Source organism: Callospermophilus lateralis, chromosome 1 (genome assembly GCF_048772815.1).
Source record: "Callospermophilus lateralis isolate mCalLat2 chromosome 1, mCalLat2.hap1, whole genome shotgun sequence".
Classification (NCBI taxonomy): Eukaryota; Metazoa; Chordata; class Mammalia; order Rodentia; family Sciuridae; genus Callospermophilus; species Callospermophilus lateralis.
In genome coordinates this window covers 201,846,418-201,862,326 of record NC_135305.1, presented here as the reverse complement: position 1 = coordinate 201,862,326, position 15,909 = coordinate 201,846,418, and the positions used below count along the sequence as shown (strand labels likewise).

Here is a 15,909-nt window from a genome sequence, read left to right as displayed (position 1 = left end):
GATAGACATCAAATAAATTATTATCTTTGACTATATAATCTGGTAAAATTTTTTATAGATTCCCATAGTCAAATTTTCCCCATGAATATTTATTCCTTGTGAAGATTAAACTGTGACCTTATTTCTCTCTTTTATGTTTCATGACAAACCATGTTGGTCCCAAGTTTAGATCTATCAGTTAGGTCTAAATATGAAGTTGTGGGCAAGGATAGAGTGGCAAAATATTGGCTTGAATTTTAAATTAATAAATAAAAAGAAATTAAAATTCATCCAGGAAAAGAATTATGCTAGAAGATTTCAAAGATGTGGGTTGAAATGATTTTTCTATAATCCTTTCCTCTGTCCTCAAATCTTTGGCTCCCAACACTACCACCACCACCATTGCGAGCAGGCTACCTCATCTCCTACTTTATAGAGAAAAATCAAAGCCACAGGCAGGAACCACTCCAAACTCCTACCATTGACCCTGCAAAACCACCAGAATTTATACCTTCCTTCCCCCTTTTCCAGTGAAAAATTCCCCCTGTTCTGTATCCATTCCCCTCATCTGTACCCCCAATTCTTACTCTCTTAGGTTATTACCTCCTTCAACTATATGTTCCTCTTTCTTCACACACCCACTCTGCTGCTTCCTTCCCAGTAGCATTGCAACATGCACAAGTGTCTCCTCGGTCAGCACTCGAGCCATTGACTTATTCTGCCACTTCCCTCATGGTCAAGCTAGGTCCAGGGAATTGCATCTCCATTCCCATGAATTCTCTTCCCTACACCTTCCATTCACTCCACACAGAGAGCCCTGCAGGTTCCTTGTTGTTAAATACAATAGATGCCTTTGACTTCTCAAAAAAAACTAGACTATTGAAAAGTCATTCCTATTTAAAAAAACAACAACAATCAAACATCCATTCAGTTAACAAGTTTTATTTTGAATTCTTACTAATGCCAGAAACTTAGGATGTAGCAGTAAGTCGATGCTGACGATCCTGGGGTTTACATTAGAAAAGGAAAAGGAATCCAGCACTAAACAAGTAAACAGATGAACAAGACATGGTAGTAGAGTACTAAGGAAGTGGACGAATCTTGGTGTGATAGAATAACTACTGAAATGGCACTGTATTTTTAAGGGAAGCATCTCCGAGATGATGTTTGAGCTGGAGGCACCTGTACAAAGAGCCAGAATGAAGAGCAAGAACACAGCCCTGCAATAGGCCAAACACCAGGTATACAGGACCACAAATTGTTCACATGCACAAGAGGAGAGAACAAAAAGAAGAAGACATGGTCATGCTGGGAAGGAAAGTACAGGGCCTCTGAATCATAAGCAGGATGAACCGCTCCTAGTAGAACAATGATCCTTGTACCCAGTGGGCTAAGGCATGGCCTCCCTGACCTTCCAATGGCCTCCTAAGTAGAAAAGAAATGATGGAGAGATTGGGAAGGAGTGGGGGAATGACTCTGCTGCTGGCATTTTTCACCCTTCTGTCCCAGCTTTGGGATCCAATAAACAAATCTTCTAAATTTGGCCTTAAAACAAGCTGAAATTGCTTCTAGAGTAGACCCGGATGGAGCCTGAATAGAGATGCATCTAATCCAACCCCTCTCTTTCCACCCCCCTCTTCCCGCAACTATGGACTGAGTAGAGAGAGTGACCCAAGAGACCAGGGCCTCTTAGGCTTTGGATACATTAGAACCCTAAGTCCAGGCCAGATCCCTGAAAGAGGAGTGTTAGTGAGGTCTTTTTTCAATGAGCTTCCGTGGTGAGGTTCCTCAGGTGACATGGGTCAGGAAGGGCTCTGCAATATTTGTGCCTGGGAAAGAAAATGAGAACCCAAAGATATTCTCCCAGAGCTAAATTCACACACACACACACACACACACACACACACACACACACCACACACGCTAGTCCACAGGAGCACAAAGCTGATCTGAGGACCTTCCATTGGACTCAGGGACAATCTCTCTCCACACAGCAAGTGTCTGTGTGTAGGGGATATGTAGGGACCAGGTGGGGTGGGAGTGAGGGTTAGTTCTTATGACCCTGATCAGGAGCCCATACTTGAGATCAAAGTCCTTCCCAAGAGTTTGGGGCTGAGACAGTGGGAGCAACACAGAATGAAGAGATGGGAAGTCAACCCCCAGCCCTGACCCACTATAACTGAGTTCAGCATCCCCCGCCCACACACACACACACCATGGAATGGCCTCCTACACAGCAAGGGAAGACTTGGACTGCTTAACCTCCCCTAACTAGCCCCATCTCACCCTCACCTACCTCTCCTCTCCCCGCAAGCTAAATTCCTCTATTTTTCTTAATCTCACCACACAATGAGACAGACAAGGGGCCAGACAGGGAAGGCACTGAGGCACCAGGCCCAGCTCTCTCTAGGAAATGGGGATTATCATATGGAAGTAGAACCCTCTGAGCACCCATTCTAGTCCCACGAAAGTGCCCTGGGGCCATATGTCTATGTCCTGAAGTTAGGAGGGACAGGTGGGCAGCAGGAGAGGATGACAATAAGACACCAAGTAATGCCCAAGGCCACACAGTTCTAAAGCCATTGATTCTCAGTTGAAAATGTCCAGCTGGGCCAGACAAAGCTCAAACACTCTGCCTAAGTCTCCCATCTCCCATCACTGGGGTTACAGGCATGAGCCATTGCACCCAAAAAACAGGAGAATTTTTTAAACAATATTTTAGAGTGTGTGTTCTCATTTAAACTGGGACCACAAGTTGTTCACTAGCCCTGCATGAGTTTGGAGACAGGCCTGGGGGAGAGTAGGTACTCATTCATGCCTTTTCTCTCTGCTTCTGACACAGCATGCTAGCTATATCTGACACAAATTTTGATAACTCCTAACCTCTCAGGATTTCTTTGCATTTCTGAATTATATGAAAGCCTGATATCTTACTCAGAAAATAACTCACATCTTCCCCAGAGTCAATTGTGCCTCTCAGTGCAGGGAACTGGTTAAGGTGTTCAAATGGGAAATAGATAGCACAGGGGAAGAGAGGAATCCAGATGAAGAATTCCTTACAAAGAAGGTCAAGGATCAAAGTCAGGCTCAGCAACAAGATGCCAGGGATGGGGAGAATAGAGGTCTGGAGGATAACATTGTAGGCTGGCACATGAGCCATGCTTACTCAAAGATGCTGGAGACCTGAGCACATCATGGGGAGGAAAGGACTGAAGGTGAAACCAACTGAGTTCTGGAATCCAAGGAGCTGCTGGGACCCACTAAAATGGGGGCAGAACACACGGAGATGCCCCTTCTCACCTCCAGGCAGGCTGCCCTGAAACTCCCATATCATGGGAATTGGGGGCAATGGCAGTTGCTGTATTAGCAGGTGTCTGCCCCTGCATCATATTCAAAGCCAGATAATTGGTCCAAGGGCAGATGGGTTGCGAAGCAGTGAGTCCAGGGGTTGAGGCCATCCATTCACTTGAAACTCCTTTATCACTTCTTTCTTGGAGTTGGCTTGGTTCTTCTTCTCAATCTGGTTTACAAAGAGAAAAAGAGAAATTCATAACATTGGTAAGTGAGGTCCTCTCTCTTTCCCTCTCTCTCTCTCTCTTTCTCTACTCCCACCTCCACTACCACACTCAGTTATTATAATTATTTATTTGTAAACTACTTTTGAGTAGTCTTTTTCTTCTAAGAAATCCAGTCTTTGACTCCTCCTCTTTAGTTTATCAATTCTGACTGTCTGTGGTCTAAATTAATATGATATTTTTTTTCCTGGACTGAGCCTGGGAAAAATATTGTTTAAAAAATTCTCCTATTTTCTAGGTGGAGAAATTTTTATGCCTATAATCCCAGTGATGAGAGATGGGAGATGTAGGCAGGAGAATCACAAGTTTGAGGCCAGGCTTGGCAACTTAGTGAGATCCTGTCTCAAAAAAATAAAAAAAAAATAAAAAGATTGGGTATGTAGCTCAATAGAAGAGCATCTCTGGGTTCAATCCCCAGTACAAAAAAAAAATTCTCCTATTTGCATATAATAGTAATTGTTGCTTTTCTGGTTACTTATTGCAGATAATTTTAAAACATAAAAATACACAAATGGAATTCAAGTGTACCCCAAGCCTGGAAAAATGTTCTACTACCCATTAACAAAGAATTGACACAGAATATATGCACTCACATTAATGAAATCGTGGTCATGTTCACATATTCCTAACTTGATGGGGAACAGACTACATTGTGTTTAGGAAAGAGATAAATAACATCCAACAAATTCATTATAAATATGTAGCCCCAGAAAAGGACTGCTCACATTCTTTCTAACTAAAGTGTCATATGACGTCTCCTTCAGTTTAATAGAGAGCAGAACACTTTGTGACTGTCTTTGAAACTAATGTCATTTGAATACCTTCAGAGCATCCTCAAAGTTCTTGATTAAAAGAATCAAAGAAACAAACAACAAGGACCATGCATTAGAAACGTAGCACACTTTTATTCTAGAACCAATTTTTTATGGCTTTTCTTATAATTTGGAAGGCTTTTAAAATTAGAAATAAAATGAGCTGGGAGTGGCGGCACACACCTGTAATCCCAGCTACATGAGAGGATGAGACAGAAGGAGAGCAAATCTGAGGCCAGCCTGGGAAATTTAGCAAGACCCTGTCTCAAAATAAAAAATAAGCTAGGCACAGTGACAGGTGCCTGTAATCCCAGTGGCTCATGAGGTTGAGGCAGGAGGATCACAAATTCAAAACCAACCTCAGTAATTTAGCAAGATCCTGAGCAACTTAGCAAGACCCTGTCTCAAAATAAAAAGTAAAAAATGGCTAGGGATGTTGCTCAGTGGTTAAGCATCCCTGGGTTCAATCCCCAGTATAAAATAATAAAAATAATAATAAATAAAAAGGGCTGGGGATGTAGTCCAGTGATAGAGAACTTTAGTTCAAATATATATATATATATATATATAGAGAGAGAGAGAGAGAGAGAGAGGGGGGGGGAGAAAATTATATTCAAGTATAAACAATAGTACCTTCTGAGTTGCCTCTATGACCTTTAAACATGGAGCAACCTACATATACTAGTATTTCCCATAGATACTGCTGAATATAAAACTCAGATGCTGAGATTAGCATGAACACCCACAGGTATCACTGCAATCAGTCACTGTGGCATCTTAGATAATATGAGCATCTAATTATCTACTTGGCACTTCACTGGCATTGGCAGCCACCCTGATGGCAATGGGCTGGCCAAATTATTCAGCAATATCCCCTAAACTCCAAATCAACCAGGGGAGGAGACTGAGTTGGAGAGGATCTGCTAGTAGTTAGGACTGAATGACAAGATGACAAGATATTCATTAATATACACTAATAGTATACACTTACTGAGTACAGCTAAATAATGAGCTAAATACTTAATAATACTAATAGGGTAGATAATATCCTTATCTTACAGATTAAAAAAAAAAGATAGAACTTTGAAAAAGTAAGAAACCTGAACAAAAGGAATTCACAGGCAGCAAAGCTTAGACATAAACCTGATGCCAGACTTATTGCTAGGTAAATTTATAGGCCTCATTCAGTTGATAACAACAGCCAAGCCCTGAATCAGGCCCTAGAGATATGAATGGAAGATTCCCTGATCCTGATTCATGTGCTGTCCTGCAAAGATACGCACAGTAAATGGACTGGTGAACAAGTAGAAGCATTAAGAGAGCACAGGAACAGGGCACCTATCTACGTAGCAAGGAGCGTGAAGCCTCTTAAGTCAAAGGGTCATTATCTCAGGGCTCCTTATTACTGACAATAATTATGATTCTCTAAATACAGGGAAGGGGTTCTCTGCCTCCACAAAATACCCCATGCACCATTCCCACTGACCAACACCAAATAGGAAAAAAAAAAAAAACAGTTCACTATTATATAAAAGCTAACACCTGTATAAAATGTCCTAACCTTATTGTATCATAGCTTTGAAAGGCTAAATTTACAAGACTGTCCATGTAGCAAAACAAAAGAATCCACTCAGGCCCATGTAAAATTAGGGAAGAAAGTGTCACAATTGTTTAATCCATATGTAGATGGTTATTATGTGACTGTTCTCCAAGGCATTGGCTTCTTCCAATAAGTGACTAGCCCTAAAAAATGAATTGGAATTGAATCCATCATGTAAACTTAACCCTTGGAATTTTGGTAACTATCTGTCATAAGCATCAAGGTGACATCAGTACCTGATGATCCTAGAGAAATACTGCCATAGTCATTCTAATAGTAACAAAAAACCTCTATGATTCTGTAAACCCAAGGCATGTTGGTGCCTATTCTCTAGTTTGATGATACAGAACATCAATCAATGGCACATAGGAAAGTTGAGCCATATCCTTAAATGAGGTTTTGAAGAAAGCACAAGAATGAACTGATAATTCAACCCAAGCACTTAATCTGGTTAGGCTCAGGTTTAATCCCTTTTAATGATTCACAAAGCCAAATTAGCAAGAACTTAATCTTGTCAAAATATTTCTCTAAATTGCAAATATTTTAACCAAAACAGCAGTTTAAAACATATAGAAAACATAGGCATACAGATTGAAAAGGAAAATACAAAGCTGCATCTATTCAAAGACAACATGATTATCAATATAGATAACTCCAGATTCTACAAAAACAAAAAGCTGGAATAAGTGAGTTTAGCAATATTACAGGATACAAGATCAATATAACAAAGTAAATTATGTTTTATATACTATCAATTGGAAATTGACATAGAAATAGTACAATTTTGATAGCACCAAAAAGCATAAAATAGTTTTAAAACAAATAAAATACATGCAAGGTTTATATGCTAAATATTATAAAAACAAAAATACCTAAATAAATGGAGAAGTATACCATGTTCATGGATCAAAAGTCTCAGTATTACTACAGTTGTCCCCAAGTTGATCTACTAACTCAACAAAACCCTTTTCAAAATCTTTCCAGGATATATTTGTAGAATTTGACATGGTGAAAATTCATATGGATAAGTAAAGAACAGCCAAAACATTTTTAAAAATTAAGAAAAATGTTGGAGATTCACACTAACTTATTTCAATACTTACTAGTAAGCTACAGTAATGAAGTGGTATATTGGTGAAAGGAAAGATACATAAATTAATAAAGTAGAATAGGAAATCTAGGAATAAACCAAAACATGTGAGATCAGCTGATTTTGGTAAAATTGCAAAGGTAATTTCAACAAATAATGCTGGAACAATTGGATAAACATATATTTAAAAATTACACTTCAACCATACCTCAGTCCCTTTACAAAACAACTAACTCCAAATGGATAATAATGTAAATGTAAAACCTAAATTTTTAAATTTCTAGAACAAAACAGGATAAAAATGTGAGCTTGTGCTGGGAAAAGATCTTTTACAGACAATACAAAAACTGACCCATAAAAGAACTTGATAAGTTTGACTTTGTCAAAACTTAAATTTTCAGTCTTCTCAAAATGAAATGAAAGCCACAAACTTGGAGAAAATATTCAAAAGAATTTTTTAATAAAATGCTTGTATCCAGAATATTTGTAAACATCTCAAAACAAAATAATTAGAAAACAATGACCCAATTTTTAAAATATGCAATATATTTAAAGAGACACTTCACTAGATAAGTGTCTTTGGTAGATTACCTACAGGCTTATTAAAAGTTACTCTACTTCCCACAGCAGAAGCCAGTTGTATAATGCATATTTTTTTTAATTGGATGCCTCATTTTTTGTCTCATTTCCTTCTGTTCCCCAGTCTTTGCTTCATCTCCCAAATAAACTGCTTGCCCTTGCATTGACATTTCTGGAGGAATCTGCACAAAAGAAATTCCTGTGTGGGGCTATAGGAAGAAATCAGAGCACCATCAACTGAAATATAAAGGGAATTTGAGGAAGTAAAGATGATAAGTTTACATTGTTCTTTTTTTAAATTGGTCGGAGAAGGGAAGGAAAAAGATGAGACAGAGCCGGAAGGAAACTCAGCCTCCAGGAGACAGCTAAATGTGTTAAAGGCTAAAGAGAAAGATTAATAAAAGGCTGAAGTGAGTGGGAAGGTAGATAAATTGTGCAGCAGAGAGACCCTGGAGAAAACACAAGTCAAGAGAAGAAGATCACAGGTGTGTGCAATAGGGAGGAGGAACCAACACTTCATCCTCTGAGGCCGAGAGGAAGGATCTGAAGGCAGATGCTTGGCCTGATACACGTGTGGGGCTGGTGGATGCAGGCTGGTCTAGGGGTTGGTGCCATCTGTAGTGACACAACCCTTGGAGCTATAAAGCTTTTGTCAACTATGCTCAGCAGCTCTGTGCATTCATGACTATGCTCAACAGCTGGAAAAACAGAGCAGAATAGGCAGGTCATGAGCCTAATCTAGAACTGGGGATGTGCAAGTGATATGGGAGGTGGAGGTCAACGGAGTTAAGGCTCTTAGAGAGGGGATGGCTACCCATGTGGCCCAGACCAGCTAGGGATGTATCAGCAGGCAGGGACTGTCACTCTGAGGAACCACACACATCCTTGCCCAGGTTTTGGTACCAGCTCCTGCTCTGCATAGGCTCTGTGCTGTAGGGACCACAGGACACACATAGGCCTGCTCTCTATGGGAAGACTATGTGGCACAGGTGGAGCAAATCCAAGAGTTCAGTACTCAAACTCATGAAAGCAATAACGCAACCTGGGGAGGCAGGTAGGGCAAGAACCTCAACAAAGCAAAAGCTCAGGTCCTTTCCCTAGCTCTGCTAGTATCTGGGGGGAAAAAATAGATGAATTTATGATCTTGTTTTTGGCTCAAGAATTTAAAAATAGAATGCCAAGACATAATCACTAGGATGAAATTAGGTATAACACATTCCAATTTTCCTTCAAACATGTAAGAAGGAAATTCTTTCTAAGACATGACTACCGAGTTCATGTTTTTCTCTCAGGGAAACAGAGGCTGGATCCAGAAAAAGAACTGGAAGAGCTAGTTTACACCATCCTGCACAAATACAGGGAGAGTGTTCTCTGGTTCTCTGGAAGGAGAAATTGCAGAGTCAACCTCTTCAGCATCAGAAAAGACAAAAGAGGACAAATTATGTTATAGAAGGTGTCCAGGGAAAGTTGGGGTTTGCATGCCTGAAAGACAGGAAGGCAATCTCTACCCAACTGTCTGGACCTTTGTAACTGGATCCGATGGCTGGTACTGTCAGTGCGCACTCTCAAACCCCCAATAGTAACTGATTATTGGTCATCCTTCTTCCAAAGTAAATTCTAGTCTTCAATTATAATTGACATTTATAGAACCATTTATAACTGCACTATTTTTTGTAGGACTTGATAATTCCAAACTCAAAATAACATAAAAATATGAATCTCTCCTTCCATAGTTGCAAAAGGAAAGTACAGTGGTTTCTACCCCATTGCTCAATGGAACCATCATGGATTATCCAGCTAGTGGTGCTTTCCAACCATCAAACTGGGGCTTGCTTCAATTTTGAGACTCAAGACTACATACAGCATTCTCTGTTTCCTAGAGAATAAATCCCATGGAGACTTAAATCTACTTACCTTTTCTTCTAACCATTATCTTTCCTAGGTTTTGATCTTATTATCTGATAAAGTGAGATGAAGAAATAAATAAATTACTAAAGGAGAGAGATCTAGGAGATAGAATCACTGGATGTGGGCTGAGGTTGGAGGTGACCAAGGGCTGCCCTTGGAGTTGACAGCAGCATCACTGAGGGATAGACCACTCATAAATATCATCTGAGCAGCTCAACCCAGGGCCTACTTCATTTCCCTTAATTTTTAGAGGTTGGTACTGTCGTGTTCACATGGTCTTGATGAACAGGCTTGATAAATTCATGCAGAATACATTGGTCTTCCAGGCTACTAAGGTGCAGGGCTTGGTTTGGTGCAATATAAGACATGTTGTCAAACAACAAGTCAAAGGCACACAGCACTGCCCCCATAGGTGTGACTGATGGGCTCCAAATGATGGCCATGGTGGTTTTCAAAGAACCACAGATTTCCAGCTACCCAAAGCAGAACACTGAGGAACCAAAAGAAATTCAGCCCAGAAAATGCATGAACATTAAAAGCAAGGGAAAACTTGTGAAGTACTAAAATCTTTTTCAAAAACTGAGAAAGCAGGATAAACTAAATGGGAAATTCCAGGGTTTCCTCTTATCAAATTCAGGAACACTATTGTATTCAATCAGGATTCTGGGAATCATTCCAATCGGTTTCTAAGATTAAATTATTCTCTGGTTTTTGAGAAGACCTATTCAAGGGAGTTATCACAAACCCAAAAGTCCTCTGTCAGAATTGCCTAACCTCTCAAGGCAAAGCCTCCTGGGTGGGACCATTTCAGAAGGCAAGTCTGCTTCAGAGAAGCTTTTTCTATCCTTTTTTAAAGCATGCCTTAGGAGCTCTGCTTACGAGTGAATTTTTCCCATTAACCCACCTCCTACTCCTTTGATTTGCAATAGTCAACTGGTATCAATAAAGGAAATATATTATATGGCAATGAAACATATTTAATACATTACCTTAGGACCTTTGAGATGCTAAGAAGAGAAAATAAGTTTCTTGGGTAGGGCTCAGATAGCACACAAGCAAAGTTATGAGACATTATGAAGGTAGCTTGTGGGGTCCTCTGTCCCCAGGTACGGGGCCATGGCTGAGAAGGCAATGGTAGTCTGTGGAGGCACCTTCTCTGACACTCACTAAGACAAGTTAACCAAGGGAGTCAAGACCCACCAACACCAGGATGTCTTGAATTCAGGTGAACACAATGAGCAAAGCTGGATCCACACAAATGCATGGCTAGTTTTGCTTTCATTGTCTTAATATTCCTCTCCAAGCCCTCTCCAGCAAAGAGCCAGCACTGAACTTACCGAAGCTGACATGCCTTTTAGAAAATTAATTTCTTCTGCTCCCCACCTTTCCTAACCAGTTCTGCATATTAAAACTTACCTGGCCTGGCCACCTTTTACTCCAGCCCCTTGGAGGGACCGAGTGAATGACTAGGTATCCTGAATACAACTTGCTACTGAAGTTTTAGTGACCAGCCTGTTATTTGCTTTGCAAATTAAACTCACCTGATCCTGCATCTTTGTAAGGCTTTCACTTTGGATACCATAAATTTGGTACTTCTCACATCTTTTACTACATATCACAGATAATCTGGATCATTAATTTATAGATGATTTAGGTCAGGGTGGTTCATTATGTACTCTTTGTTCTTCATCACTACAGTTGTAAGAAAGGCTGTTCCTTGATAATGCAGATCCCCCGGCTTCACTGGTAATCCAGTGAACATGCTTCCCCATCGATTCTTCTTCTTACTAAATTAGTAAACATCATGTAACATCTGCACCCAGCAACGGGCTATACAGGTACCAGGTATCAGAGTTGATAAGAGAATATCAAATACTATTAACACCCACTACTGTCTTATACAACAGATTAACTTTCCAAAATTATAAAAGGACCAAAAAGTTGGAGGGCCATGTGAAAGTAAGCTCAGGGGGATCCAGGGGAAATCTCTGTGTCTTCCCTCAATTTTATTATAAACCTAAAACTATTCCAAAAATTAACATCTATTTTTTTAAAAAAGGAAAAAGCCAACCCCCTAAGAGCAATGGACATGCACCTCTCTGGATCTCTTGTTCCTCTATATGGATCACCTTCTTCTTCTTCTTTTTTTTTTTTTTTTTTAAGAGAGAGAGAAAATTTCTAAATATTTATTTTTTAGCTTTTTTCAGCAGACACAACATCTTTGTTTGTATGTGGTGCTGAGGATCGAACCTGGGCCTCACGCATGCCAGGGGAGTGCGCTGAGCCACATGCCCAGCCCAGTGAATCACCTTCTTCTAACCCTCTATTCACCCTAACCTAATTTCCTCCTTGGATCCCCCAAACTCCTGTGCCAATACTCCCTACTCCAAGGACCTCAAGGTCCAATATACACCCTTACTATGGAAATACTGGAGCACTTACACTCTACACCTGACTAATTATTCTCTTACTTGGTCCTGGTGAATCACCAATGCCCTTGCTTGTTCACCTCCATATTCTCTTCCCTGCTACAGAGCGTAGAATCCTATGGGTATGCAGTAAGGTTTGCCCCTATGACTAAACAGATGAACTAATGAGTAGCATTGCCACTGAGATTGACACCTGATCAGGATGGGAGAAGGATCCCACTGCATTTCTCCTTTTACACACAGAGATTCCAGTAGTCACCCTTCCTCCTCTCTGAGGCACAAGCATGGAGGTAAGCATGTGGTCAGTAACCTTAATTGGTCACTTCATGATTTCCAGTTCTACTAGACAAAGGACCCAGCCACGTGAGATACGGACCAACAACAGTGAGTGTCTAGGAGGAAAGCAGAAGCCACACCAGGTATTTCCAACAGAAGGGGATTTAATGCAGGGCATTGGTTACACACGTTGGGTAAGGCTGAGAGCCCCCTGGTCTATCAGGACAGGCAACAGCTACTAACCTTAGGGCTGGGGGAAACAAAAGGGAAGAGATGGTGTTACCAGAACCTAGAAGCTTTGATGGGAGACCCCCCGCGGCTGGCGCCTGGCCCTCTGAGGGGGCTGCTGCGTGGTGGTTGCTTGGCCTTCTGAGGGGGACGCTGCTTGGCTGGAGGTGGTCGGACCTCTGGGCGGGGACGCGGCGGACGCTCGGACCTCGGAGGGGACCGTGGCTTGGCTGGTGCTCTGACCACCGCGGGGGGCGCCGCTGGCTGTGGCTTGGGCCTCTGAGGGGACGTGGCACGGCGGCTGGGTCTGAGAGGGCCAAAAGAAGCTGGAGGCTGGAGGCTGCAGCCAGGGCTCTCCTCGGCTGCTTAAGGGCTGCTGGCGGGAGCTGGAAACAGGGGGGAAGGCCCTGCTCCCCCTCCCACCTTCCGATCGCCCTCGAGCGCCTTCCAGTGTCCGGACCTAGCAGGGAGCTAACTGTCAGGATCCCGGAGAGCGGTTCGCGCAGCCCCAACCCCGGCCTCACAGAGCGAGGAGGCAGGGCGCGCTTGGAGCCCAGAGACGGCAGGCGGGTGCCCAGCGCCGGCGCCAGGGGCAGCGGGGCCACTCACTCACCTGGTCTTCTGGCAGGCGCAGCAGATCCAGTCCTCCTCTTTCTTCTGGTAGAAGCAGCCGCTCTTGCAGAGGCTGTACTTCCGATCCACGATCTCCCGCTTGGAGTTGAGGAAGGTGAAGGGCGGGCAGCAGTGGATGCTGAAGTGCTCGGAGAACTTCTGGTTCTTGGAGAGTCTGGGACCCTCCTTACCCATTTTCTGACTCATCTCACTGGAAATCGTCCACGTGGGAGAGATGGGGAGACATCAAACAGAGCTGTCAGGAAAGGGAGGTTTCCACCCAAGGAGGCCACCCCCCTGTGACTCCCACTGTCCCAGTTAATATTCAGGGTGGCCCTACAGAACCGAAGCCTAGAAACTCAACGTCTTGCCCAACTCTACAGAAGGAAACTAAATGAATGTTTATTGATGTTTATCTTTGCATTTTTAAAGTCATGCTTTATAGGAAAAAGACTATTCCTTATGTTTCAGAAGTCCATACAGATAGAAAAAAAATCTATACAGGATAGCCAAACATATCTTTGGCTAAATAATATTATAGATTTAGGAAAGGCCATTTGTCTAAAAAAGCAAAAAAAAAATAGTTTATTATTAAAACTCTAATCACTATTCATACAATAAAATACTACACAGCAATGAAAAAGAATAAACTGATACACACATTTGAATCTCACAAATATAATGCTGAGCAAAAAGAAGTCAGACACCAGAGGATGTGAGCTGTATGATTCACTTTACATGAGGTTCAAAAATAGGTAAAACCAATCTATGACGCTAGAAATCAAAAATTATTAAACTAATCTATGATGCTAGAAATCAGCATAGTTATTCTTAGAGAAGGTGGGATCTGAAATAAGCAGAGGTCCATTAGAGCCTGCAAAGGGCTGAAAATGTTCCTTCTGGAAGTGAGAAAATTGCAGAAATGTCCCAACTAACACTCCAAACACTGAAGCACACCAGGAACTTAAGTGACTATTTATCAACAAGAGTCAGCAACTATGGTGGGTGATAAGAATGTGCTGGGCACTGAGAACATTCCTGCTCTTGACAAACTCAAGGTCACGTTGGAAGAGGTTTGAAGTGTGTAATTACAAAACAGTGAATTGTGGGCCAACAGAAATTGATACAAAAGTTCAAGGGCAGCAGAGAAGGATGAAGATAGAAAGTGTGATCTGGGTTTTTAAGGACACCTAAATTACATTAAGGAGATTTTTTTCATATTTTTGTTCTTTAATGTGAGATCTTCTGCTACAGACAGGAAGGAGGACTGAGAAACAAATAGCATACAGGTAAAAAATATGTTTTTGCACTTCAGTTTATGATAATCCAAATTATACATTACATCTGTTACATAGGTTACAAATGCTCTTCCCTGATGTTTCATATGCCTTTATCATGCAAAAATAATTATTATGTAAATAAATTATTAGCTCTTATTCAGCTTTTTATATTTCTCTTAGGAAGGTCTTCTTCCCTAATTTTTTTTTTTTTTTTTTTTTGGAGAAGTGGCATTGAACTCAGGAGAACTCAATCACTGAGCCACATCCCCAGACGTTTTTTATATTTTATTTAGAGACAGGACTTCATTAAGTTGCTTAGTGCCTCAATAAATTGCTGAGCCTGAAACTTGTGTTCCTCCTGCCTCAGCCCTCTGAGCTGCTGGGATTACAGGTGTGCACCACAATGCCCTGCTGTATATTTCCATTTTAAAAGAAAAAATATCTCTGGATCCCACTCCAACATCTATTTGCCTTCCCTATTACTTTCCTCCTTTCAGTAGGCAAAATGATCGATACTGTTTTTCTCCAAAAATCATCATTTTTTCTCTTAAAATCATCAATGAGAGATGTCTATAGCTCTCATTCATTTCTCATTACATTCCACTCTGGCTTCTGTTCCTTTCTCAAAAGAAATGGATCCCCAAAGACCTCCAACTGCTAAGACAGTTGTCTCCTTATTTGGTCCTCTCTCCACATAAATTCTTCCCTTTTCTGTGATACCATGTTCTCCTAGATTTCTGTCCCAAACCCCTTCTTAATATCCCTTATAGATTCACCTGTTTTATGAAAAAAATTAATGTTCAGTCTTCGAGGTGTAATAAATACTAAATCATTAGTGGCATTCCCATCAACCATTCAATTCAACATTTATTGTATATTTAGGTTGCTCCAGGCACAGTGCTCAGTTGATGTAGCAGACACAGAGTTAAATCATGTTTCATCACAACCTCAAGAAATTTCTCCATCAGCTGGAGATATAGACAAATTTGTGACTAGGATGCACATAGTGTGTTAATGACCACAAAACTAATTTATTGACCCCAAGTATGTAAATATCATTGAGAGGTATAAGAGAACGAATCAGGTAAACCTCCTGCTCACAATGAGCTCAGAGCATTGAGGGAAGAATGTGACACAGATATCAGGAAAAGCAATAGAAAAGAGAATGCTCCGGAACATGAGAATATGCAGATAAACCTGGCACAGGAAGTCCACGAGAAATAGGTAACATACTGGGCAACAGAACCAGATAAAACTTCATGGAAAGAAACATTTCATCTGGCCTTAAGATTTGGGTCAATCAGACATAAAATCTTGTGGAGGGATGGAAATATTGGTCACCTAAGCAAAGACACACAGGGATGAATTGTAGTAACTCTGAGAGCCTTTTCCCTGAAATGCAGAGTGGAGTGTAAGCAAGGGAATAGCACCAAGGTGCAGGTGATGAGGAAGGAAAGGACCAACTGTCAGTCTAAAGTGTCGAACCCTAATGACTGAAATCATCCCATCAGTCTGGGACACCCTGAGTTTAAAGTGCGCAG

The 15,909-nt window shown here is 41.3% G+C and overlaps 1 protein-coding gene across 3 annotated transcripts; it reads right to left on the bottom strand.

Annotated features, from left to right (window-relative positions):
- Nucleotides 1-3,459: 3,459 nt before the first annotated feature.
- Mobp (myelin associated oligodendrocyte basic protein) lies at nucleotides 3,460-13,295 on the bottom strand. Of its 3 annotated transcripts, none has more exons than XM_076869254.1 (2): nucleotides 13,090-13,295; nucleotides 3,460-3,499 (listed from the first exon to the last, which is right to left on the bottom strand). In XM_076869254.1, the coding sequence occupies exons 1-2, from the start codon at nucleotides 13,293-13,295 to the stop codon at nucleotides 3,460-3,462; spliced, it is 246 nt and encodes an 81-aa protein (XP_076725369.1). The 3 variants fall into 3 exon arrangements, with proteins under 3 accessions (XP_076725369.1, XP_076725352.1, XP_076725361.1); XM_076869237.1 differs by lacking the exon at nucleotides 3,460-3,499 and adding an exon at nucleotides 12,528-12,783; XM_076869246.1 differs by lacking the exon at nucleotides 3,460-3,499 and adding an exon at nucleotides 12,528-12,777.
- Nucleotides 13,296-15,909: the final 2,614 nt, after the last annotated feature.

Coding starts and splice junctions, on each gene's coding strand:
- Mobp (XM_076869237.1), bottom strand. CDS start 13,295: ATGAGTCAGAAAATGGGTAAGGAGGGTCCCAGACTCTCCAAGAACCAG. Junction 12,784..13,089: donor TGCGCCTGCCAGAAGACCAG/GTGAGTGAGTGG, acceptor TGGCCCTCTCAG/ACCCAGCCGCCGTGCCACGT.